This window comes from Pseudopipra pipra, chromosome 26 (assembly GCF_036250125.1).
Source record: "Pseudopipra pipra isolate bDixPip1 chromosome 26, bDixPip1.hap1, whole genome shotgun sequence".
NCBI classification, from domain to species: Eukaryota; Metazoa; Chordata; class Aves; order Passeriformes; family Pipridae; genus Pseudopipra; species Pseudopipra pipra.
In genome coordinates, this window is record NC_087574.1 from 4,697,806 (window position 1) to 4,721,241 (window position 23,436).

The 23,436-nt window shown below is 56.0% G+C and overlaps 3 protein-coding genes across 4 annotated transcripts; 1 reads left to right on the forward strand and 2 right to left on the reverse strand.

The window, feature by feature from the left end:
- Positions 1-4,247: 4,247 nt before the first annotated feature.
- Positions 4,248-13,978, reverse strand: ORMDL3 (ORMDL sphingolipid biosynthesis regulator 3). Its single transcript, XM_064636627.1, has 4 exons — positions 13,858-13,978; positions 9,725-9,924; positions 8,403-8,554; positions 4,248-8,268 (listed from the first exon to the last, which is right to left on the reverse strand). Exons 2-4 carry the CDS (start codon positions 9,896-9,898, stop codon positions 8,133-8,135), a joined length of 462 nt encoding a protein of 153 aa, XP_064492697.1. The 5' UTR covers positions 9,899-9,924; positions 13,858-13,978; the 3' UTR covers positions 4,248-8,132.
- LRRC3C (leucine rich repeat containing 3C) lies at positions 9,933-21,652 on the forward strand. 2 transcript variants are annotated; one of them, XM_064636625.1, is made up of 2 exons: positions 9,933-13,132; positions 19,026-21,652. In XM_064636625.1, the coding sequence occupies exon 2, from the start codon at positions 19,086-19,088 to the stop codon at positions 19,878-19,880; it is 795 nt and encodes a 264-aa protein (XP_064492695.1). In that variant the 5' UTR covers positions 9,933-13,132; positions 19,026-19,085; the 3' UTR covers positions 19,881-21,652. The 2 variants fall into 2 exon arrangements, with proteins under 2 accessions (XP_064492695.1, XP_064492696.1); XM_064636626.1 differs by lacking the exon at positions 9,933-13,132 and adding an exon at positions 17,213-17,286.
- Positions 16,409-17,428, reverse strand: LOC135402813 (basic salivary proline-rich protein 2-like). The gene has a single exon (XM_064636273.1). It carries the CDS (start codon positions 17,426-17,428, stop codon positions 16,409-16,411), a length of 1,020 nt encoding a protein of 339 aa, XP_064492343.1.
- Positions 21,653-23,436: the final 1,784 nt, after the last annotated feature.

Here is a 23,436-nt window from a genome sequence, read left to right on the forward strand (position 1 = left end):
GTAAATATTCTGTCCTGGCAGTTTAACAACCTTTTATACTTCCTGATTACTACAGCTATCCTGGGGAAAGGGAGCAGGGAGAGAATTTATTAACTCCTTTGTACCCGGGGGTGGGGGAAAGGGGGCCTAGACCGAATCCTGAAGGGCTGTGCTGAATCCTAAAAGGCTGTAAATAGCCCCAAGATCCCCAATACAAAAAGGCTAAAAGAACAAAAATCAGGAAGCATAATTCTAATCAATACAAGAGCTGTATTTTAAGTATTAATCAAACTTTAGTACCCACTGCTGTAAGTTTTGTATTGATAAGGGGAGCCATGGGTCAAACAGAAAAAGCTCATTTCTTGAAACCTTTAAAATACAAATTAGGAAAGTAATTTGAAATCCACAGATTCTTATACATGCCAAACTCACCAGTTTGTTTACTGGGAAGAGACTTACTAGAGCCATTGAGAGCTGAAATTAAATTTGAACAGAACAAAATAAAATTCAAAGTAAAAAGGAGCAATTGATTGAGATTTTAAATCTTGCCCTAATAGAGACTCAAAGTTCAAGCAGCATACATGAAGTAGTAACGGATCAAAGTATGAGCTTCGAAAACTTCAAGAAGAGCAAAAATAACATTGTCAATTGAAGTAAAAGTTAAATTAGGGGCACAGCCAATAAAGATTAAACAATATCCCCTAAAATAGAGAATCAGGAAAGGATTCAACACAATATAGAAAAGTTTATTAAACATGAGTTATTAAAAAATATATAAATCAAAATATAATATTCCCATCTTACCAGTAAAGGAACCTCATGGGAAGTATAAAATAGTGCAAGATCTTAGAGCAATAAATGAGATGGCTGGGAGCTTGCACCTCATAGTTGCAGATCCATGTACACGGCTGACTAAATTGACACCAGAGCTAAAATAGTTTACTGTCCTGGATCTAAAGGAGGCTTTCTTCTGCCTGGCCTGGAGCCCTGCAAAGTTAATCACTGTTCGCTTTTGAATGAGAAAATCCTTGCAGGACAAAGAAAATCCAAAATAATATGTACTGAATGAACTGTTCACATGCTAAACTTTCTCAGATTGGTTGAGTACTAAGAGCTGTGCAACAAGTCTCCTACCTCAATTGCAAGGTCGCTGCAGGACAACGAACCCTAAAAACAGCAAAGAAAGAAGCTGTCTGCCGGACTCCTTGGCCACCAGAGAAGGAAGAGCTCCAAACATTGCTCCGAGGGACCAAATAATGTCGTTTGTAGATCTACAGCTATGGACTTCTGGTGGAGCCCCTGTGTGAGCTCATAAAGGTGAGTCCAACACACTCACTTGGAGTAAAAAAACTGACAAAGCTTTTCATAAGCTAAAACAAAACTAATGAGGGCTCCAGCCCTTGATTTAAATCATTGGCTTTCACCTCAGCGCTTTCTAAAGTACCAAGCCACACTGATTGACCAAAATAATCAATCCAGCTTTTTCTTCAAGAAGCCACCAAAAATACAGTTGCACGTGACTGCTTAGAGACAATAAGAGCAACGTACTCAAGCCGACCAGACTTGAAAGAAGAACCCCTGAAAGATGCTAAAGACTTCTGGTTCACAGAAAAATTTCATCTACAAAAGAGGACGTAAAGCTAGATATGCAATAACCACGATAAATGAAGTAATAAAGGCAAGAGCCCTCCTTGTCAATACCTTAACTCGGAAAATAACCAGATTATAACACTTCAGTTGCCAGAAAAGTTGCTATTATGTATCGAAAGGCTTACCAAAAAGGGTGTTACTGGCCTTGAAAGAAGAAATGCCATGAATGATCGGAAGTAAAAAGGGCAGTAAAAGCAGAAGAAAGCAAAATCCAGTATTTGATCCCTGACAGTAAAATTCAAATTCAGTAGTCAAAGACAGAGCCTAGATACTCTAAAGAAGACTGAAAGTTAATCAAGAATTTAAGAGGAAAAATAGAAGAAAAACAAATGGGTCAAGACATCACAGGGTAAGTTAGTAATATCCTCTTCTATTTCATGAACACTTAACAGAACGTAAGAGAACACATTAGGAGCAGAAGCTCTATACAGATATCTAAGCCAAAATATAGTAACACGAAATCTCTATACCATTGTGAGACAGGAGACGCATAACAAAATTCAACTAAGACAAATAGAAAAAATAATTATCCAAGACAGAAATGGCAAATCGATTTTTAGAACTACCCAGAAAAAGGAGGGTATAGATATTTACTTGTTCTCACTGACACTTTTTCAGGTTGACCTGAGGCGTATCCTTGTCAAACTAATGTAGCCAGAAACATGATAAAAGTACTATTAAAAATTATATTGTACATTTATAAAAACAACTTAGAAATGTTAAAGAGCTAATCCTCGAAACAAGCTTATAACCTCGAGAGGCCAATTCATAATGTTGTACCTAGAGATTATATATGTAAGATCTTTTACAGGTGAATCCCTGGAGCCACAGTGAAAAATCTATATCAAGTGATGCTAATTACACGAACTGCAATCAAAATTAAAAAAGCAACTTCCTTAAATACATTACACCAAAGTAAAGAAAACGCCAAGATCTGCGTAGACAACATCACCAACAGAAAATTTAAAATAAAATTAAGACATAAACCGACAAATGGAAACTTAAAGACATTTTTTAAACTTTTGACTCTATTACTGTATACAATAAATAAGACAAAATATACAAAGTTAATGTTATAAAAATCAAAAAGTCACGAATCAATAAGTTAATAATAAAAAAGGGGAGGGAATTGTGATATATAAATAATTGTGATTCGTGGAACAAATGGGTGATTACATCAAAATAAAACAAACGGATTGTAAAACTTAATTACACCCCCATAAAGAAATAAAACAGACCCTCACAAGGTCAAGAGGCCTAAAACCTCCTTACTATCCTAAGGATAAAATATAGTAGAACTTTAAATCTTTAGACGCCTGTTCGTCCAAGAATGCATGAATTATGACTGGTTGTAGAGATAACCCTTTTAGCTTTAGCTGTAAGAAAACCCATATATTAAATACTTAGCAAAAACCTGTAGAATGTATATGTATATGATATAATTAATATGCATGAAGTAGCTAAGATAAATACTAAATGTACCCTGTAGTAGGTTTGGGAAACTGGTCTCATTTCTGTCACCCAGCCGGCTGCTTGCTTTTACCATATAATAAACTATTATTCGAAACTTATAGAAACTCGAGACTTTGTTTATCACAGGCAGGGACACCTTCCACCAGCCCAGGTTGCTCCAAGCCCCGTCCAACCTGGCCTTGGACACTTGCAGGGCTGGGGCAGCCCCAGCTCCTCTGGGCAACCTGTGCCAGGGCCTCACCTGGCTCCCAAGGTGGAATCTCCTCCCAATGCCCCATCTAACCCCACTCTCCCTGAGGTTAAATCCATTGCCAATACAGATAGGCTTGTGTGCCCAATTTTAGTAGCACTTGCAGGGCTCATTGCCTTGGAAGTCTTCAAGAAGGGAGAAAAGCTAAAGAAGAGCACTTAGCAGGCAGCTTCCCCCAAGGCTCTGCCCCAGCCCAAGCTCTGGAATAAGGCACTTGCCTGTTTGGTGGATGCCTCCTGTGGATCGGGAGCCTGGGTCTGCTGAGGGGATGTGAGCCCTGCAGAGCAGCAGGACTGGGGAGGAGATCTCTGGCTTCCCTTCTGCTCAGAGGGCCGGAAGCATTTGCTATATGAGAGAGCTGTGAGTTAGCACAGGAAGCTGAAAGCAGCACACACCCAGAGATTAAACTGATTTCCCTTACCTTGCTAAGAGGGGGGGGTCCCTGAAGCAACCCCTGGGGCAGAAGCACAGTTAGACCCAGTCTGTGCAAGAGGATTCCTTGCTGGTCACTGCAGCTTATCCCAAGTCACTCCCAGATGTGAGATCCCTGGAGGAATTTCCTCCTCACTAATGTTTTGTTTTCACACAATGGCCATTTTATAACTCTTCCTCTGAAAGGTCTGAGTGATTGAGCAGGGTCTCTTAAAGGGGCTGTGTGTAACTCAAACTTCTACAGGTATAGAAGTTGTAACTCCATCCATGGAACTGTCCAAGGGCAGGTTGGATGGGGCTTGGAGCAACCTGGGCTAGTGGAAGGTGTCCCTGCCCATGGCAGGGGGTGGAACTGGATGATCTTTGAGGTCCCTTCCAACCCAAACCATTCCATGATTCATTTGCCATTCCTGTTTAACAGCAAAACCCATCCATGTGAAAATTCCAAAACTCAAAACACAAGTTTTTACCTGAATACTTAACTTTATTAGTCTCTCTTAGAACACTGTACAAAGGAGTAATAAAAATATTCACACTTTATTTTAGAAAGTTCTCTACTTGAGACTCCTGTATCCACAGCAAAAAGAAGGGCTACTGGGAAAAAAAAACCCTAAAACTTTGTACAGAACATTCCTTTAAAAAAACCTCCCAATTAATTCAGCTCATTAAACTGATCCAGGGAGGATACAGATACACCAACACTCGCATGCTTAAGAGCTATTATAGGCAATGATAAAGCAACATAAGTTACAATGAGGAATATTAATGTGTTAACCCACTGCTGTCCCCTCCTCGAGGGCCAGTACCGAGCTTCTAAAAACAACCCAAAATTCAAAAATAAAAGTACTCGGGAATGAAGTAGCCCTAAATCTTGTTTATTTTAAAGGCTTTTTCCTGCGAAGGTTTGCACTGTTTGCCACCCTGGTAGCTCTGTTAAATGAATCCCAAGACAGGATCCCTAATTCAGGAGCATCAGGCTGGGAGGACCTGCTGGTTTTCCCACTGTCCTGGAGCAGGGACCGCTGTACCCTGTGGATACGTGCGTGGTGCTGACAGTGGCTTAGGAGGCTTTGCCCAGTGCAAGGCTGCTGCCAGTTCCTGAGAAGGGTCCCAGGCTTTCAAAAGCTTTTCTCTTTCATTGCAGAACCAAAAAGAAAAGCTGTTGAAGTACCTGCTCACCAGGAATTGTTCCTCCATCACAGGGTGGAGCCCGCCTTGATCTCTCCAGGTAAGATTTGTCCTGCTTATGATGCAGGACAAGTTTCATACGAAAATCTATCAGATCAGAATCCCACTTAAATGTGATCAGAATCCCATTTAAAATCAGCAGTGGTCACTTATCTCCTCCACGCAGGTACCTGGGGAAAACTCCACTTTAAAAGGAGTTCTGCTCATGTTTGGGTTCTTCACCTAAAATGTGGCTTCATCCCTGATCTGTCACCTCTAAGGACACGTCTGACAACTCCTCAGCCTGCCCATGCTGTCCTTTCACTTCAGACTCTCTCAGGTACCCCTAACAATGGTGGTTTAATTACAATTAACTTATTGCTTTTCTATTTTTGATTAACCCTGACACCTACCCTTAAGCTGGGATCTTAAGGAAGATTCTGCCAGGTTTGTAATTGTTCAAATACTTATTAATAGTATGTAGACACTTAATATAATAAGAAATCTTTCTTCAACTCGCCTCTTTCCATATTCCTCCTGTTTCCACTTATGTTTCCCTTGACTGGACTAACTGAGTCCAAGTTAACTGCAGTTATTCCATGGAAAAATTATGCCTGTGTTGCAAAGAGTGTCACTGTCACATAACTCCTAGGTAGGCTGTTTTTAATCATTTGTGTGAAAGAGAGAAGTCAGAAAAGTTTACTTCTGCTGTTAGGCAAAGCCTTAATTATAAATTTTGGACTTCAGGCTTTAAAACCTGCTTGTTTGAGCAGTTTATAATCCAATTCTGGTTCACAGTTATATTTAATTTAACAAAACAGAGTCAGATGTCCTTAGTGTCAGTGACCAGCACAAGTGCTCAGACTCTCAGCTGTTGTAGTGCCTTCAGGGAGGCTGTGGGAATTGCTCTATCTCATCAAGAAAAGCTGATCCCTTCTATTTATAATTATTCTAAAATTATCAAACCTGCCTTCACTCTGTGATGTGCATATGCTTAGAACTACCCAGCATATGTCTGCCTGTGAGGAGTCGTGTCTGTAAGCACCTAGAGACTCTTTCTGTCGCCAAAAAAAGTGCTGTTTCTCCCCTTTTTTTTCTACCAAAACAATTCATTTTCTTCCCTCTGGAGATGGAAGCTGTGCCTGGGCAGACACTCGGGTCTGTTCAGCACCACACAGTATTTTGGGTACATCCTCAGCCACCCTGCCAGGACCTGCTCCCTGGAGCAGCCATTCCCGCAGGGATACTGCTCATTCCTGTGCCATTTCCAAGCTGATTGATGAAATATCTCTATTTTGATAACAATTATCATTGTCTAGTAGCTTAAAGAGCCGATTAGGGTAGAGAGTACCTTAACTAAAGCAGCAGTCCTTATGTCCTGGGGGTTACATTTAAGGTTTAACCTCCCCATCAGGGAAATTGCACGTCTGTCAACGCCTGGGGTCTCCAACCAGACTCTTTTCTCTTTCTACCTTCTTGAAAACATCCTCTTCACTTATATTTCCACTTTTCAAACATATGAGGGAGTGATTCTCCCTGCATTCCAGCAGCCCTCTGAGGTACACTGAATGTTTTCCCTGCCCCATAGCAGTCCCATAGGAAGTCTGAGAGAGAGAAGTGAAGCAGCTTCCCTAAAATTATGCACAGAGTAACAGATTTTAGGTGCAAACCTGAAATTCCTCAATCCATGTCCTATGCTCAGACCATCCAACAACTCAACGCTCTCCACTGTGGCCTCTAAAGCTGGAATTGCTACTGCAGGAACAAAAATAGCAAATTTAAAAGGTTTTATCCCATTGTCAGAAAGATGAGACAATATAAGCATTAAGACAACAGAAATACAGGTTTTCATGGGGTTTCAGGGGAAGCGTGAGGGAAAACATTCCACCTGGAACATAACCCAAAAGAAAATATGGATTATTTTGAACAGGAAAAAGCTGCCTCAGCCAGGAAACCTGAACCTGTTTGAGCTGGTAATTTGAGGGCAAAGGCTGGATTTTGTTCCTCTGTGAAATAATCTCTTATCAGTGACCCACTGAATCCCTCTGCTGGTCAATTCATCTGCTGCTGCTGCTGCTCCTCACGCAGCCCTGGGGTGTGGAGCTGAGGGACAGACTTCCAGGAAAGCCAGAAATCCAACCCTCACTTCCCTCGAGTCCATGGATAACTGGAGAATTGGCAAATCCCAGTCACACGGACTTAACCAAGGAGCTGGACTGAGGAGAAAAATTCCAATGAAAGTCAAGGATGGCTGTGTGCTTGATTAGAGCAATCAGGCTTCCACCTCGTTGGGCCTGTACCTGTCCAGTGTGAGCCTCTCCCACACCCCTCCATGTCCATGTCCGTGTCCCAAGGAGCTCGGTGGCATTTGTTGTCAATCATTAAATCATCCACCCCCAGCCCTTGATCCAAATGCCCCCCAAGCCCTCCTGTGCTTAAAAACCAGCAGTGGGGTGGGGAGAAGAGTTACCTGGACAGATTTGGGTATAAACTGAAAATAACAAGCATGATTTGGGATCTATCCACCTTTTCCCTGGACCACATGGATGGTGCTGTAGGAAAGTGGAAGCTTTGTCAAACTGCAGGTTGTTCCTTCCTGTGCTGTTTTTAGGAAAAGAACTTCCCTTCTCAGCGGTGTCAAAGACTGCAGAATAAAAATCTGTCGTTCAGATCTGCCTAAAACTGGAACTCAGACCCCAAAACAATCCAGTCCTGGGAAAGTCTGGCTGTATCCCTTTGGATTTCCCCCATGTACTGCTCAAAGCACCCGGCTTCAGGAAGGGAAAGGTATTTTAAAGTGCATTTACCACAGCAATAGTACCAGCACTAAAAGCTTTTCCCCTCACCCCTGTCCTTGTCATTCCATGCCTGGGACAGATGAGACTCTTCCCAGAATTCATCCTCGGTGTACCTCCAAGTCTCGGTGGTTTTGCATCTACTGGTGACACTGGGATAAGAGAAATCCGGTGTCGCGTGTCCTGCTCCGCACTAAACTCTACTCTGGAGCTGGTTTGGATTTATTGGGCACGAGGATCCAGCATGCGGAATGTGTCTGTTGGGATCTGCCTTTGAACAGCCACTCCGAAATCACATCCCAGTCTGCGTGGGGGGAGGAAACAGGGCTGGGGAGGAGGAATTCCCCCTTTCCCTGCTCCTCCGCCGTCCGCTCCAGCCACGCCACTCAGTACTTGTTGATCCCAAAGATCCGGACTCCATGGAACTGAGGCAGTTTGGGGATCAGGACGCTCATGAGGGAGATGGTGTTGATGATGAAGTGTATCCGGTCGTACTTGGTGTAAAAGCTGGTTAGAAAATACCTGGAAAAGAAGGGTGGAAACAAAGAGAGAGAGAGAAGCAAACTGAGCTGTGGCATTCCGTGTGCCTGTGTCCCAGGACAGAACACTGGTGGGTACTGGGACACGAGGCAGCTGGGCCAGCTGGGAATACTCACAGGACGATGGGCATGATGGTGAGGAACTTGCGGGAGGCGGTGAACTGGACCCCGTAATCCATCTGCTCCCAGTGCGTGAGCAGCCGGGCCTTGCCCTGGTCCGGGGTCTCGAAGGGGGTTCCCTTCACGGTGTGCAGGAAGATGTACATGCTCTGCGGGACACACAGCGTGAGGCTCGCGGGGGCCCCGCATCCCAAAATCCCAGCCGGGGGAGCGCGTTCGGGAGCTTGCAGCCCCGCGCCGTTCCACTAGAGGGACGTGGCGCTGCTGGAAAACCGGGAGCGGCCACGGAAGCAGGGGAAGGAGAGTCGGGAAAGGCCGGGGCAGCTCGGCTGCTCCACGTGAGGCCTCTCGCTGGACTCCTGGGTGTGAGCCAAGGAGGTGGTGACAAGATTACAGCCCTGGGATCTCTGGGATCGGGAGATTAGCACCCGCCCGCCGCGGCGCGGCACAAACCTCCGGAAAACATGCTGGGAGAGGGTCTGTCACCCCCCGATTACCAGGGGAACACAAGCCACAGACAAACAGTGTCTGGCTACATCACAGCTCCTCAGGACAGACACTCCTGGCACTTAAACTCCTTTTTTTTTTTTTTCCCAGGACCTAAAGCTGCCAGAGGAGGGGGATGAGGAGCCGGCTGCTTGTGAGCCGAGTGCTGAGCAGCTCCAGTTTGGGGGTTTGTGGAGGTTTTATCACCAGAGCAGCTCCAGTTTGGCAGTCTGGGGTTGGTTTTATCCCCCACTAGGAATAACTTTAGCATGACGGTTCCCAGTCCGTGTCATTTTTGTCCCTGGAATATTCCTAGGCAGAGATGTTATTTAAAATTAAGGATACAGAATCAATTGCTGCATCTGTGAAGAGTTTTGTCCCCTGTGCCTGTGAGAACCTGTCTGGGGACCTGATCATTAGAGAAGGGAATCAGTTCCTGGACTAACCTTTTACTTTAAGCAGAAAAACATCCGGGATTTAATCTTGTTTCCTTAACTCTGACGAGGCCAATTCAAGTTTTACAACCCCAAGGGAGACCTTGGCAGTGTCTGGGGCCTGTCCCAAACTCCTCTGGGGACACAAAGAAGGACTTGCCCTGGAGGCAAATGAATCCCCTCGGAGCAGCCTCACCAGGTGTTGCTGCCTCACCTGTACCTGGGCTGGATTTAAACCCATGACCCAGAGGCACCAGGGCAGGCCGAGGGTTGCAGGTTGAGCAACTCCCCCGGCACCTTTGGAAACACAAAGGACCCGTTCCAAGAGGGATCTCAGCGGGTTGCTCAGAGGCTCCCCCAGAGGCTCCCCGTGCCCTGGGCCGCGCCGCCCCCCCTTACCAGGTTGTGGATGATGTTGGTGAGGGTCCAGACCACGGGGACGCTGAAGAAGGGGATGCTGAGCAGCACGACGTGCAGCAGCCCGATGCCCAGCACGTAGGACAGCCAGATGCCGCGGCTGTTCATGACGCGGGTGTTGGGGTTCACCTCGCTGTGCGCCGTCCCCACGTTCATCCTGCCCTCGTGTCCCGCGGGAGCCCCTGCAACACACACCCAGGTCAGAGCTCGGGCCCGAAGCGCTCAGCAGTGGCTGGTTGTCAGGCAAACCCCCAAATCTGCCGCGTGCTATAAAAATCCCAAGGCAGCTCACTCCTCTGCCCCTCGCTACTGCCGTTCCCAGAGCTGACGTCGCCGAATCCGGGAGTGGTTCAGATTTGGGAATAATGTGTGGGAAGCCTGTCTGTGGCAGAAGCTACTTGTGATTTGAGATGTTTTCCTGGAGCCAAGGTGTTGAGGTTCAATCCCACGTTTGCCTGACAAGACTCAAACCAATACTTTTAAGCACTTTTAAATCCTCGTCACGGTGTTAATCATGGAAACACGTGGCATGGGAAGCTTCCTGCGTGTTTATGGAGCCAGCAGGCCTTAAACTTGGGGAGAGAACGCAGTATCTGCTGAGGAAAGGCTCTGTATCAACAGATCTCCTAATTAATTTAACTAAATTAACAGGGTTCTGCACAGCTCCGGAGGTTTGCTGGTCTCCTGCTCTGGCTCACTTGTTTTGCCTTTGGATTTAAGACTTACAGAGAGGGAAGAAAGAGGAACAAAACAATTTCCCCCCAGGGAAGGAATGAGGTTCTTCTTGAGGAATGTAAAAAGGGAGAGATAACAGGGCAAAGTGCCTTGGGAGGATATTTCAGGAGGAAGAGCTGTGGAGGAGGTGGCTCTTCCCCTACCTGGAAAGAACAGCTGCCATGTAGGAGGAGCACAGAGATGGTTTTCTGGACAATGCCAGGAAGGAGAGGAAGCATAAGAGTGTCACCCTCTTGGAGCAAGTCCTGAGTGGTGTCCCACAGACAGTGAAGGTATTGAGTGGGCTGACAGTGCCAGTGGCAGCAGGTATTCATCAGCTCCCAGGCCAGTTGGGAGCAGGACAGCTCTGGTTTCCAGGGATTACAGGGAACAGCACAAACTAAACCCACTATAAAGCTGAAAGTATTCACACCGAGATCAGGGAAATTCTTGTGTAAAATCATCTCTGTGTCCCATGGAAGTGGAGTTTGATGGGATGATGGGGTCTGTCCTCCTTGGATCCGGGACCCCACGGCGAGGGCCGTTTCCTGCCGTCTGGCCTCGTGGCTCTGCTGTTGGTTCCCACAGCTGGAAGCCGTGTTGCTGTTCCCTCCAGCTCTCCAGGGGCGAGCCCGAGCCAGCTCCAACATCACACTCTCCTCACTGCCAGCTGTTCCCTGCTCCCTCCTGGAGCACCAGGCCTGGCTTGTCTCAGGAGCTGGCGCAGGCCCCGCTCCTGCCCAGGGCTGGGGCTCAGAGCCAGCCTCCCCTCCACAGCTCCTGGGATGCTCCATGTAATTTCCAAACCTCCTCCAACTGCACAGGCAGCCGTTGCTGCAGATCCTCACCTCCCTCTGTCAGGGGGCTCATACCTGGGGAAGGATTTTGTTTCTAGGGAAGAGGCTGCAGCTCTGCAGGGTGCTCCTTTCCTTGTTGCCCATCTCCTGGATCACTGGCCTGAGGATATTCCTGACAACAGCCCAAAGTGTGGTCTGGAAGCAAGACTGGGAGCCAGAGCTCAGCACTTCACCCCTGGCAGGGGGAACAGCTCCAGCCTGAACCTGCTGGAATTCCCAAGGGCTCTCAGAAGGAAAACTGGGGGTTGTGGTGAAGCAGAAATGAGTCAAAAAGAGTCAGATTGTTACAACAACAACAAAAAGCAAAACACCCTGTGGAACATGTAAACAGGAGTGCTGAGTGCCAGACACGGGAAACAGTTCTCCTGGATGTTGGCAGAACACTGTCCAGTCCTGGGAGGAGCTGGAGAGCATCCAGGGAGAGCAGAGAGAATGAGCAGAGGTGTAGGAAAAACATGACCTGCAAGGACAGCTGGAAGGAAACGGGTTTGTTTAGTCTGGAGGAGGCTGGAAAGAGGCGTGAGGAACAGTCCGACTCTCCACAAAGAGCTGTGCCTGTGGGATTCCAGCTGTGCCTGTGGGATTCCAGCTGTGCAGCAGGAGGAACCACTCTGGGGCTCAGAGTGACATGGATGTGCGGGAGGAGGGATGCTGGAAGAGACTGCCCATGCAAAGGGATCTGTGCTCTCAATGGAGGCCTTAAAATCTAGTTTCATCAACGGTTAAAAACCTCAGATTCCTCTCTGGTTGCCCCGGAGGCCTCTCCAGGAGCCTCTCCTGAAGCGATGCCTTTATCCGAGGCCACAGAAGCTCCTGCAGCCAGAGGTGCACGTGGCCTGTGCCGTGGAATTTCCAACCAATAGTCTAACTTCCAAAAACTAAGGACCAAATTGGACTTGGTCCCTTCTGCAAACGAGGGCGGCTGCAGACTCACAGTGGGGTGGGAAGGGCCCAACTTGGAAGCTGTACGTGAAGCAATTCCTCTCCTCCTGCCTCAGTTTCCCTTCCTTGTAAAATTAAGGAATACAGGGGTCGAATGCTGGAACACAGGAGAGGTTAACTCATTCTTGCAGGAGGTAAGGAGATGCCAAACATTCAGTGCTCCATGAGGGTAATTCTGTGTCTCCAAACTCTGCCCTTCCCCACCTTAAACATTTCACCTGCAGATCTTTCCAGCTCTGCCCTGGGCTGTGCAGCCCTTGCCCCAGTTCTGCCAAATTTCGGATTGCACAAGCCTGGCTGAGGGCTGAGGGCATTGTCCAGAGCTCCCTACCCCCACCCTCATCCCATGTTTGCTTTCTGTTTCCACAGCAGGATTTGTTCACCTGCAGGAAAACAAGGCACAGCCCCCCATGGGAGGGACTCCAGCCCCTCCTTCCTGGAGCAGCTGCTGCCAGGCTCTGCTCTCCCACTCTTTTTTGGGACAGAAAAGCCTGACTGTTGCACCAGACAGAGGGTGAAGGTCGAGGCTGTGCTGACATTGGACACTGGCCATCCAAGGAGGGGAAAAGTCAGAGCTGTGGCCAGTGGCAAAGGGCACAGCGTGATGCCAGAGCCGAGCCCTCCCTCTGCTCCATCTTTCCCGTGTCCTGCTCCCTGTCCAGGTGCAGCTTCTTCCCCACCTTTGCCCCCAGAGGAGTGTGATCACCGTGTGTTCCCATCCCCTTGCTTAACACTTGGACTTGATGACCTTAAAGGCCCTTTCCACTCTAAATAAGCGATCCTATAACTTGGCAGGGCTGTCACTCTTCCCCAGGGATTGCAGGATCGTGCTCCGATCCCAGCACTCCACTGCAGGACCTTCACCCGGGCTGGAGAGGTAAAGAGGGCTCAGGTCTTGATCTCCCCAGTGTTCCCAGGCTGCTGGTGGTGATGATCCCACGGATCAGATCCCGATCTCTGGCAGCAACAGCAATCCCCATCTCCCAAACAAATCCCTTAAACCCTTCTTTGCTGATGGCATCGGAGTTTGAGCGGAGGGCACTGGTGAACTGGGCTGTGCTGGGAGGCGGCTGCTGGGTGGGACTGGGAACAAAACTCCCCGGAGCCGCGTTGGACTCGTCTGAGCCCCAGCGCTGCCCAGTCCCTCCTGGGGGTCCCGGGGCTGGCAGAGCCCGGGGGGGGACACGGGGACGCGGACAGGGATGAGCCACCCCGACCGGGGGCGGGGGCTCTGCCCATCTCAGCCTGTTCTCCTGGATTTAACGGGAAATCTTAGACCCGCAGGGAAGGCCGAGGCTGGGCTCCTCCGGGTCCGGACTCCTCTTCCCTCCCCGATTCCCCGGGCCGGGCCGGTGCCCCGGGGGGCTGTGGCAGGACCCGCTCCCGGCCGGGCTGGGCACAGCGCGACCCCCGCCCTGGGGACCCCCCACTCCCACCCCGCCGCGTCCCAGCTCCCTCCCAGCACCCGCTTCTCTCTTTTGGGGTGTTTTCCTCTCGGGCCGGGCCCAAGCGAGGCATTTCCCCCGGCCCCGCCGCGGGGCTCGGCCCCCGCGGCCCGCAGGGAGGGCTGAGCCCCCCGGCCCGTCCCCGGCCCGCACTCACCGCTCCCGCACGGCCCGGCCCGGCTCGGCTCGGCGGGACCGGCGCTCGCTCCGCCGCTCTCCCGCTGCGCTCCCGGTGCGCTCCCGGCGGCCCCTCGGCCCGCCCCGCCCGGCACGCCGGGAGCTGTAGTCCGGCAGCGCCGGCAGAGGCGGGGCCGCCGCGGGAACCGCCGGGAAAGCGGCGCCGGGAAAGCGGCTGGAGCGGCTGCACCGCTCGTGGAGCCCCAAACCCGGCTGGGTGCCCGGGGAGGGTGGGCGAACACTCCCCCCGCCACCTTCAAACGGAGGGTGGGGGGACACTGGAGCAGCTTCCCCCAGCCACGCTGGAGCAGCTATGGCTGCCCCATCCCTGGGAGTGTCCAAGGCCAGGTTGGATGGGGCTTGGAGCAACCTGGGCTAGTGGAAGGTGTCCCTGCCCATGGCCAGAGGTGCAAATGGTTTTTTTTTAAGGTCGCTTCCCACCCAAACCACTCTGATTCCATGACTCCATGAAAATCCCGGCAGCAGTGCTGTGCAGGCCGGCAGCGCTGCGGGACACCCAGCCAAGGTCGAGGCTGGGAGCGAGCGCAGGATTCCAGCGCTGGAGTGCAGGGGGGAGACCATCTGGCCACGCTTTTGTTTGCACAACCATCAGAGCTTGTCGCGTGGGGCTGGCACGGCCCCCGGGGGCCGCAGCCATCTGTGCAGGGCTCCGTGTGTGCCCGCCGGCTCTGCCAGCGCCGTGGCCACTGTGGGCTGCAAACCCCCTGCCCGGAGCTGCGCTGGGGTCCCGGGCTGAACCCCCAAGCTGAGCCCTGGCAGTGGTGGCTGCCTACCCTGCACATGTGGCTCTGCCGGTGCCACTCAGAGCCAGTGCCCCCGGCCTGGCACAGACACTTCAATCCCCCCAGCCACTTGGCACAGTGGGTTTGGTGTTGGCCTGGGTGGGTTCCCAGTGAGATCAGGGGTCCCCAGGTGCCCCTGGGACTCTCTGGGGGGTCCCAGGCTGAGCTGCACGTCCTGACCCCATCTATGTCCCTCTGGCCTTGGCTCCAGCTGCACATCCAGCTCTCGGCACGGCGAGGGCATGGAGACCCTGCCAGCTGCCAGGGCCGGGACTGCCGGGCATCACACGCTGGCACTGCTCTGCTGGCAGGGCAAGGGGTCACTTCCCCGAGCCAGGCCTTGGCAGTGTCTGCTTGCAGAGGCCTTTGGGCCTGGAGGGACACACACACTCATGGGTAAAGCAGATGAAGGGCCACTGACGGGTGGTGTGGCTGCCACCCTGAGGAGCCCTGTCCCTGCCCGGCTCCTCCGGGGTGTCCTCGTGGCAGGGCACGGTGTGGGGATGCCGGTGTGCGGAGGCGGGGGATCCCACGGGATCCGGCCCTGCTTTGCAGGAGATCCACGCACGCACAGCAGGCTCTATTTTTATCCCGCTCCTGCCTGACTGAGCAGCTCCCTGCGCGGTGACATCTAATTTAGCAGCTTCCCCGCACCCCGCTGGCTCCACACGTGAGGGGGAAGCACAATGCAGCAGCTATTTTTAAACGCCCATAAATATTCATCCCTCTCCGTGATGCAGCAGCCGCCGTTGCTGGTGCGAACGCGGGGGGGACCCGCTCCCCGGGCTCCCCACACCGCATCCACTGCCCAGGGAACGCCGGCACTGGGGGCGGGGGGTTCCCGGGGGATGCGGCCCCAACCTGCTCACCGGCAGCTGCGCCCGCGTTCCCCCCGTGCTCGGGGGGCTGTTCCTGTGTGGATTCCCAGGCCTCGCTCGCTCGCTCCCGGTGCCGGGCCGTGCTCAGCTCCCGCTCTCCCGGCTGCCGGTCCCACTGCCCGGTCGATGCTGGTTATATTTAGCTCCGTGGTGGCAGCGAGGAGCCGGTTCTGGCTATTTTTAGCCATCCTGCGGTGGGAAGGGTCCGCGTGGATCGTGCTGCACTGCAGGGTTTGGGCTGGTGGGTGTCATGTCCTCCATGTGGGACCCCTTTGGAGCTGCTCCTGCTCCCGTGTCTGACCTGCAGCTGGAGTCACCCATCCCTTCTTGGGGTTCCAGCTCAAGCCCCCCGAGCCCCTGCCTGTCCCCTCGTCTCATGTCTGTGGCACTGGAGCTGGCACTGCACTGCCACATCCCAGCACGGCTCCTACTCTGTGCACGGCTCCTGGTGGCACTGGGAACGGTGATGGGCAGCACGGGGCTGCTCTGCTCCCCAGTGGAATGGGGAGATGCCAGTGGAGTGCTGGAGAGCACCGACCATGGCTGCCGGCTGCTGCCTGCGGGGTCCGGCCGTGTCCCGGGACAGCCCTGCCCGGCGAGCCCAGCACCGCTCCGGCATTGGGTTTGGCTCGGGTCATGGAATCATCAAAACGACCTCCAAGATCATCGACTCCAACCCCTAACCCGGCACTGTCACCTTCACCACTAACCCGTGTCCTCAGGTGCCACATCCACACGTTTTTTGATCGCTTCCAGGGTCGCAGCCCCCGCGATGGCCCCGGCGGAGCGCAGGGGGCTCCGGGGACCATCTGCCCGCGGCCGTGTCTGGCTGCCGTCAGGTTCCCTTCCCCTAATTGAGCCGAGATCCAGGCCAGGCGCCTCCTAACTGGTTTATACTCCCGGAGCAGCGGGAGAACGTCAGTGCTCGGGGCCGGGGCAGCCGCGTCCCGGCCGGCGGCCCCGGGGCCCGGTAACGGCGGCCGCTCTCCATGGTCCTGAGCAGGCCCCGCCGGTGCCCCGGGGCGGCGGGACCCCGAGCCCCGGCCCAGCCCAGCGACCCTCGGCCCGGGCAGTCCAGGGCTGGGCTGGGGACTCGCTCCGGCCCCCCCCCGGCTCCCGCCCCCCCCGGTGCCGCCGCCGCAGGTCGGGTTTCCCCGAGTAAGCGATGCCGGTGCCGGGCGGGGGGGCACGGTGACCCCGTCGGGGTGGGACTGGGGGGGGTCTTGCTCCCTCCGAGGAGCTGGGGAGGGGGCGGGAAGGTCCAGGGGGGAAGCGAGGGCAGCGCTGGGGGCGCGGAGCGCTCGGGGGGGGGGCCGGTCGGGGTCGAGGGGTCTCCCACTGAGGTTTGGGGGGACGCGGCAGGGCGGGGGGCGTGAAGCACCCCCAGAGCCTCTGACACCGGCTGCCCCGGGCTCGGGGGTCCCGGCAGCTCCTCGCTGGGTCTCCTGGTGTGTCCCCCGCCCCTCCCGGTCTGAGGACCCGGGGCAGCTCCTCTCCCTCGGGGCGAGGAGCTGTGATGGCTCCGGGCGCGGGGCCGGGGGTGCTCGGCGCTGCACGGCCCCCCCGGCGGGGCGGGCCGGGGGCGGGGAGCCCCGGGGAGGCCCGGGCGGAGGATCCCGCCCACCGGCCCCGCCGCCGCCGCCGGCTCCGGGCCCGCCGCGCTGCGCGGGGCGCGGCCGCTCCGGCCCGGGGCGCGGGGCCGCTCCGCCACCGGGGCTGCACAGGCAGGTGAGTCCGCACCGGGACCCCCGGCGGGGCGAGAGGCGGCGGGGGGGGGGCGGCAGCGCCGCGCCGAGCGGAGCTTCCCCCGGGGAAGCACCGGGGCTTCCCTCGCCCGCGACGCCCCCGGGCCGGGGGGATCCCCGGGCATCCCCGGGCGCACGGCGGGTCCTGGCGCCCGCACCGCCCCCGGTACCTCAACCGCCCTCCCCGGGGCTGGCGGCGATCACCGGGGTCGGGCTGGGGACTCCCGCACCCTGCTGCGGGCTGGGGACCCTGCGATGGGTAAGGGGCTGGCAGCGCTCGTCCTCGCTGCAGTGCCCGGTCCGCATCCCACCCGCGGGGTGTCCCCGTCCCGTGGATGAAGCAGCTCCATCCCGAGGCATCAGATCCCGGCTCAGTCCGGCGGTTCCCGGGCAGCGGGAGGGGAGTCTCAGGGGGCTGCGTTTGTCCCGGGATACCTCTGGCAGACCTGGGGGGCTGGTGCAGTGGGAGGCTGTGGGGTCCCGGTGCCCCTGGGGTGCTCTGAGCGCTGGTGCCCGCTCAGGACCCCCGCGGGTCCCGGGGCTCCAGCAGAGCAGGGGTCGGCTCTGCACAGGTGTGACCTTGGGGTGTTTTGGCGCGGCCGGGCTGGGTGACAGTGCCCAGAGCTCGAGGTGCTGTGCTTTGGGGGCCACCCTCGGGTGGGCGCCTCTACCCTGCACCGGGGACCCCCAGTCAACACCCCGAGACGGGTTTGCCGGCGTTGGGATGCTCCGGGGAGTGGGGGGAGGTGGGACCTGCAGCAGCTTTGCCCAGGATGTGCCTGGTGACCAGCAGCACTGAGCTGCCTGACCGGGTGCCACGGGCGGTGTCTTTGATTGTGGGATGGTGGGAGAGCACCTGGATCCTCCCTCCGGGGCTCCAGCGCTGCGGCCGGCGCAGGGACGGGCTGGGGCCCCTGGACGTGGTGGGAGCCAGGGCTGGGAGAGCCGGGCAGCGCTCGGAGCCCTCGGACACGGCCCTTATCTGCTGCCACTACCCTGGGAACTCACTGCACGCTCAGCTCCAGTGAATTTCCTTTTTCTGTTTTTGTTTCTTTCCTGCTGACGTTTTTCCCCTCCAGAATCAAGGGCTGCGTGGGGCCCAGGGTTACGGGGTGGTGTGGGCAGCACGACCCCACGGCCGGGGCAGCAGCGGGCAGGGGACAGGAGCACCCAGCACCCACCCGTGACAGTCACCTCGAAAGGAGAGAACCCGGCGCGCGTCCTCCCGTGCCCCGGGCGCTGCCGGGGAACGGAGCCGGGAGCGGGAACCTGCTGAGCCGCTGCCCGCACATGTTTTCCATGGCATTCCCCGGGGGCTGCCGGCAGCGGCCGCTCGCCCGGAGCCAGGGCTCGCACTGGTGCGTCCTCCGGCCGCCGCAGGATGGATCGGCCTCCTGCGAGCAGCGATCGCAGCGCCGTGACCTTGGCAGGGCGGGATCTCACCCCCGCCTCTGGCTCAGCCCGAGCGTCTCCGGTTGTTACAGCCCAGCTGCCGGCGCGGGAGACGTGCTCAGGCCCTGGGACCTGATCCTGCCTCGCAGGAGCCCCGAGCGAGGTGCTGGCCGGGGATGGGGGGATGTGTGAGCCGTGACGGCTGTCCCGGTCCCCATCCCCATCCCTGTCCCCTGGCCAGGGTCAGGTGCAGTACCCACAGCCAGCACAGTGACGGTTCTGCCCCTGACCCCCCTGGCCTGACGCTGTCCCCTTGCTATCCCCTCTCAGATGTGCCGAGTCCAGCTGAAGCCCCCGGGGGTGTGAGGAAGGCAAAGGCAGCAGGGCACGATGCCTGTGGCAGAGCTGGTCCTCCTCCGCCCGGTCACCATGGGGCTGCTCCTGCACAGCCTCCTCCTCCTCCTCCTCCTCCTGGGCTGCTGCCTCCGCCCGGCCACCGCCTTCCCCAAGGGCTGCTACCCCTCGGAGGAGGAGGGGCTGAAGACCTTCCGCTGCAGCAACGCTCGGCTGACCGAGATCCCCAGAGACATCCCCAACGACACCAACAAGCTCTACCTGGACTCCAACCGCATCCCCTTCCTGCCCCGCGACGCCTTCCGGGACCTGCCGCTCCTGCTGGAGCTGGACCTGTCCCACAACGCCATCGCCAGCGTGGAGAGCGGGGCTTTCCGAGGCCTGGCAGAGCACCTGCACTCCCTGGACTTGTCTTCCAACAGGCTGGTGTCGGTCAGCAAAGACGCCTTCAGCAACCTGAAGGCCAAGGTGAACCTGTCCAACAACCCGTGGCTGTGTGACTGCCGGCTGCAGGAGCTGATCCGCACCGTGGAGCTGGTGGCCGGCTCCTCGGGCGGCATCGTCTGCGACTCCTCGGCGCAGGAGGAGCACGTGGGCAAAGCCTTCCTGCAGGTCATCGCCGACACGGACTTCTGCAACGTGTACAAGAAGACCACGGACATCGCCATGCTGGTCACCATGTTCGGCTGGTTCGCCATGGTGATCTCCTACCTGGTGTACTACGTGCGGCAGAACCAGGAGGACGCCCGGAGGCACCTGGAGTACCTCAAGTCGCTGCCCAGCAAACAGCGGCGCTCGGAGGAGTCGTCCACCATCAGCACTGTGGTGTGAGCACCGGCATCCTGCGGGACACGGGGACGCACAGGGCCGGGGAACAGCCGCTCGTGGCAGCAGGAGCTGTCACAGCCACCGGCGTCGCACAGAGATACTCGTGGATTTGCCCCGTTCTCCTCCTGGCAGCGGGTCCCTGGCTCTGGTGGCTGTGGCCAGGGGTGGATATCAGCCGTGAGCACGGAGCATCCACAGTATCCTCCCATGTTATGGAGGACCCGGAGCATCTCCCTGGCACGTGGCTGTTGCTCCAACCGACCTGGACGTTTGGACCTCATGTAAAACTTTTGTATTTCCTTCGCAGAGATCCCTTGGGGCATTAACGGAATCGGTGTTTCCATCCCTCACAGGCTGGCCTGGGCCTGGCTCCCTGCTGGGAGGGCAGTGGGAAGGAGCAGGAGGGCTGTGAGGGCAGTGCCCTGCTGGGTCACCGACCCTGGGGGGTCACGGGCTGTGACTGCAGCCAGTGGGACCAAAGGATGGGACAGGAACTGGGGACACCCTGGCTGGGAGAGGCCAGAGGCAGCTCCAGCTCCAGCTCTTGTGTGGGTTGTGCCACCCCATCTCCCATTTCGGCCCCTGCTGCTCCCTGCTCCCTTCCCAGCACCCCAGGCCAGGTGGGGCAAGGGGCGTGGGGGTCCCCACCCAGAGAAGGGGGCACTGGTGGGCGAACCCAGAGCCTTCCCCTTTGGAATGTGGGGAATAAGAACCAAATGGGGAATGAGCTCCCCAGGGCAGAGCCCTCTGGGGCCACCAAGGGGTGTGGGTGCTGATGGAGGGGAACTGAGGGGTCCAGGCAGTAGGTACAGCCCTGCTGGGATGTCAGGGGGAGCAGTTTCCCCTCAGTGCTCCCCAGGGACCACGGGGGTGGGTGTTTGCAGCACCCTCACCCCCTGCTCCCCTCGGCTGCCGGAGGGGAGCTCCCACCTCACAAGCTGCCGACCAGTCACTGTGATGGGAAATGGGATGGAAGGAGCCGCTGCGGCTCCTCCGCCCTCTCCCCACTCCCACACCACTGGCAGGAGCCTGAATCTCCCCTAAAAATGCTCCAGAGTCCCTTCTGGGCACTTCCAGTATTGGGCTGCAGGTTCCCTGTGGCAGTGGTGGAGGCAAGGCTGGGCACAGGGCTGGCACAGGAGGGGGTCAGTGCCCACCTTTAGGTGTGCAGGGTCCAAGTGGTGACTCAGAGCAAAGCCGGAGTAGACCCAGACTCTTCCACCCACATGTCTGGCCCCTGGGAGAGCTGGTTTTTGCTGGTTTTGGCCTTTTTTTAAACCAACTGAAGATAAATTGCCTTAATTCACCAAGAGCACCAACCAAAGCTGCTTGAACCTCCTCTGTACCGGGCCAGACCTGGCCCAGCCTCAGCCCCTGGTGCGGGCAGTGTGTTTTGGCACAGGCAGGGCTCCAGCCCCGGCCCCTGCCCGTCCTCCCAGTGCCATGGGGAGCTGTGGGATGGAGCCGGTCGGGAGCAGCGCCCGCACCCTTCCACAAGTGCCTAATTCCAGCGCAGACCAGGAGCTCTGCAACGCACAAACGCCTCGGCCCCAGCTCCCATCCGGGCATCCCTGCAGCCCCACGGCAGCTCCTTCCCCCTCTACAACCGGCTGCGGACAAGAGGGGCTGGGGGGACCCCCCGAGGCCCCCCTGGGCTGCTCCCCCCGGGCAGTGGGGGGGCCACCGGGACCGCCTGACCCATCCGTGTTTGGTTTAAGGGACCTTTTACGTTCTCACTTTATACGACAATAAATTGGCTGTTCCTTTGGAGCGGGCACGGCGCCTGCGGGTGTGTGTTTGTGTCTGTGGGTCACTGGGCCCCGGTGAAGCCACACAGGGAGGACGGAGGTTCCTGTGACAGCCGATGTCCTCCCGGGCTGGTGTTGGCAGAAACAGGACACCTGGTGCCCGTGGTAACTCTGCCCCAGCCTTCAATAATGAACACCCCGTGCTCGGCTCAGGTCGCTGGCACGGCGCCGGTCGGTCCCTGCGTCACCCAGGACCCCGGGGGGTTGTTTCCCAGGGCCCTGCTCCGCTCCCTGCCCTCCCGTCCCACCGGAGCAGAGCCTGGGGGCAGGACCATGACAGCCAGGAGGGATAGGCCCTTCCTGACACCACAGTCCCACCAGAGTGGCCTCTCTGGTCGTGGTCCCGTCCCGGTTTGCCGGTGCCTCTCCCCGTGTGATCCCCGCTGGAATGTTGCGCTGTGGAAGGTGGAAGCCAGGCCCTAACACAGAGTGACAGCTCCCGCTCACGGGACATTAACCCTGTTTGTCACTCGCTGTCTCCAGACGCAGACCCCGGGCTCTGGAGCAGATGGCTCCTGTCCCCTGCTCCGGTCCCTCCCTGGGGATCCTCCTCCTGCGGCTCCGGGAGCAGCTGGGAAGGGTTGGGGGACGCTCAGGACACGTGGCCCCGGCTGCCACCTCATCCCCCTGGAGTGCTGCCGGTGTCCCCCCATGGGACTGGATGACACCAAGTGCTCCAGGGCCAGCCCTGCTCTGGTGCCTGATAATTCCCAGATCCTGCCTGTGGAATTACTCGGATGGAAACCATGGGGCTCGTTACAGCCCACGCTAACGAGCACGGGGGAAAGGAGATGCATTCCAGGAGTCTGGCTGGTTGTGGAACAGCTGCTGGTCCATGTGGGTGTACGGGGGATAAAATGTATAAGAAACCTCGTAAAAGTCTGCAGTAAGCTTTGGGAAAGTAGCTTGGTCTGGGACGGATGGAATTGTGTTGGATTTAGGCTGTCAGTACTATTGGATATTTAATCATGTGTGGCAAGGAATGAGGAAGAACTGAAAACTGGGATTAGATGGATATTTTCAGGTGCCTGTGGCTGAGCCCGGGTGTTGGGGGATCTTGGGGTGGCGGGGGTGTGGGACTGCAGCCTGATGGAGGCTCAAATCCTGAGGAGGGATTTTTCTCATCCCCTCTTTCCAACAGAAAGGTCCCGTGGGTCAGATCCTGCCGGGAGCGGGAGCCAGTGCTCGGCGTCGGTGGCTGTGAGGGGCTCAGCGTTAAAAACACTTCTCCTTCAGCGAGGAATTAGAATCATCCCCTTAATCCCCCTCTCGGGTAACTCGTTCCTGATGCGGATTTATCCGCAGGGATCAGCAGCAGGAGCATTAGCAGCGTGACCTCCTTCCTCGGCGTTCCCGTGCCGGTAAAGCTCCGTTATTAACTTCCAAGGAGCTCTGCCTGTCCGTCCCCTGCTCTCCTCTCCAGGATGGAGGGAAATGTGTCACTGGGGCAAGAGCTACGACCTGAATCCTCCTGGCGGGGACGGCTCTTTGCCTGCCTGGCCCTGAAATCCCTGGGAATGCAGGGATAGAGCAGTGCTCCTGGGAAGCCTCCAGGATATCTGACACCTTGCCCATGGATCTGTCCTCCCAACAGCGGGGCCAGGGCTGGGGGAGCTTTGGGGGGCATTTTGGGAGAAGGGTTTTGGGAGAAGGTTTTTGGGAGAAGGTTTTGGGAGAAGCCTGCTTTTTCCCAGCCTGTGAGTGCAGCGTGTTTTGCAGCGGCAGCTCCAGGCTGCATCCTGAACTTTGGG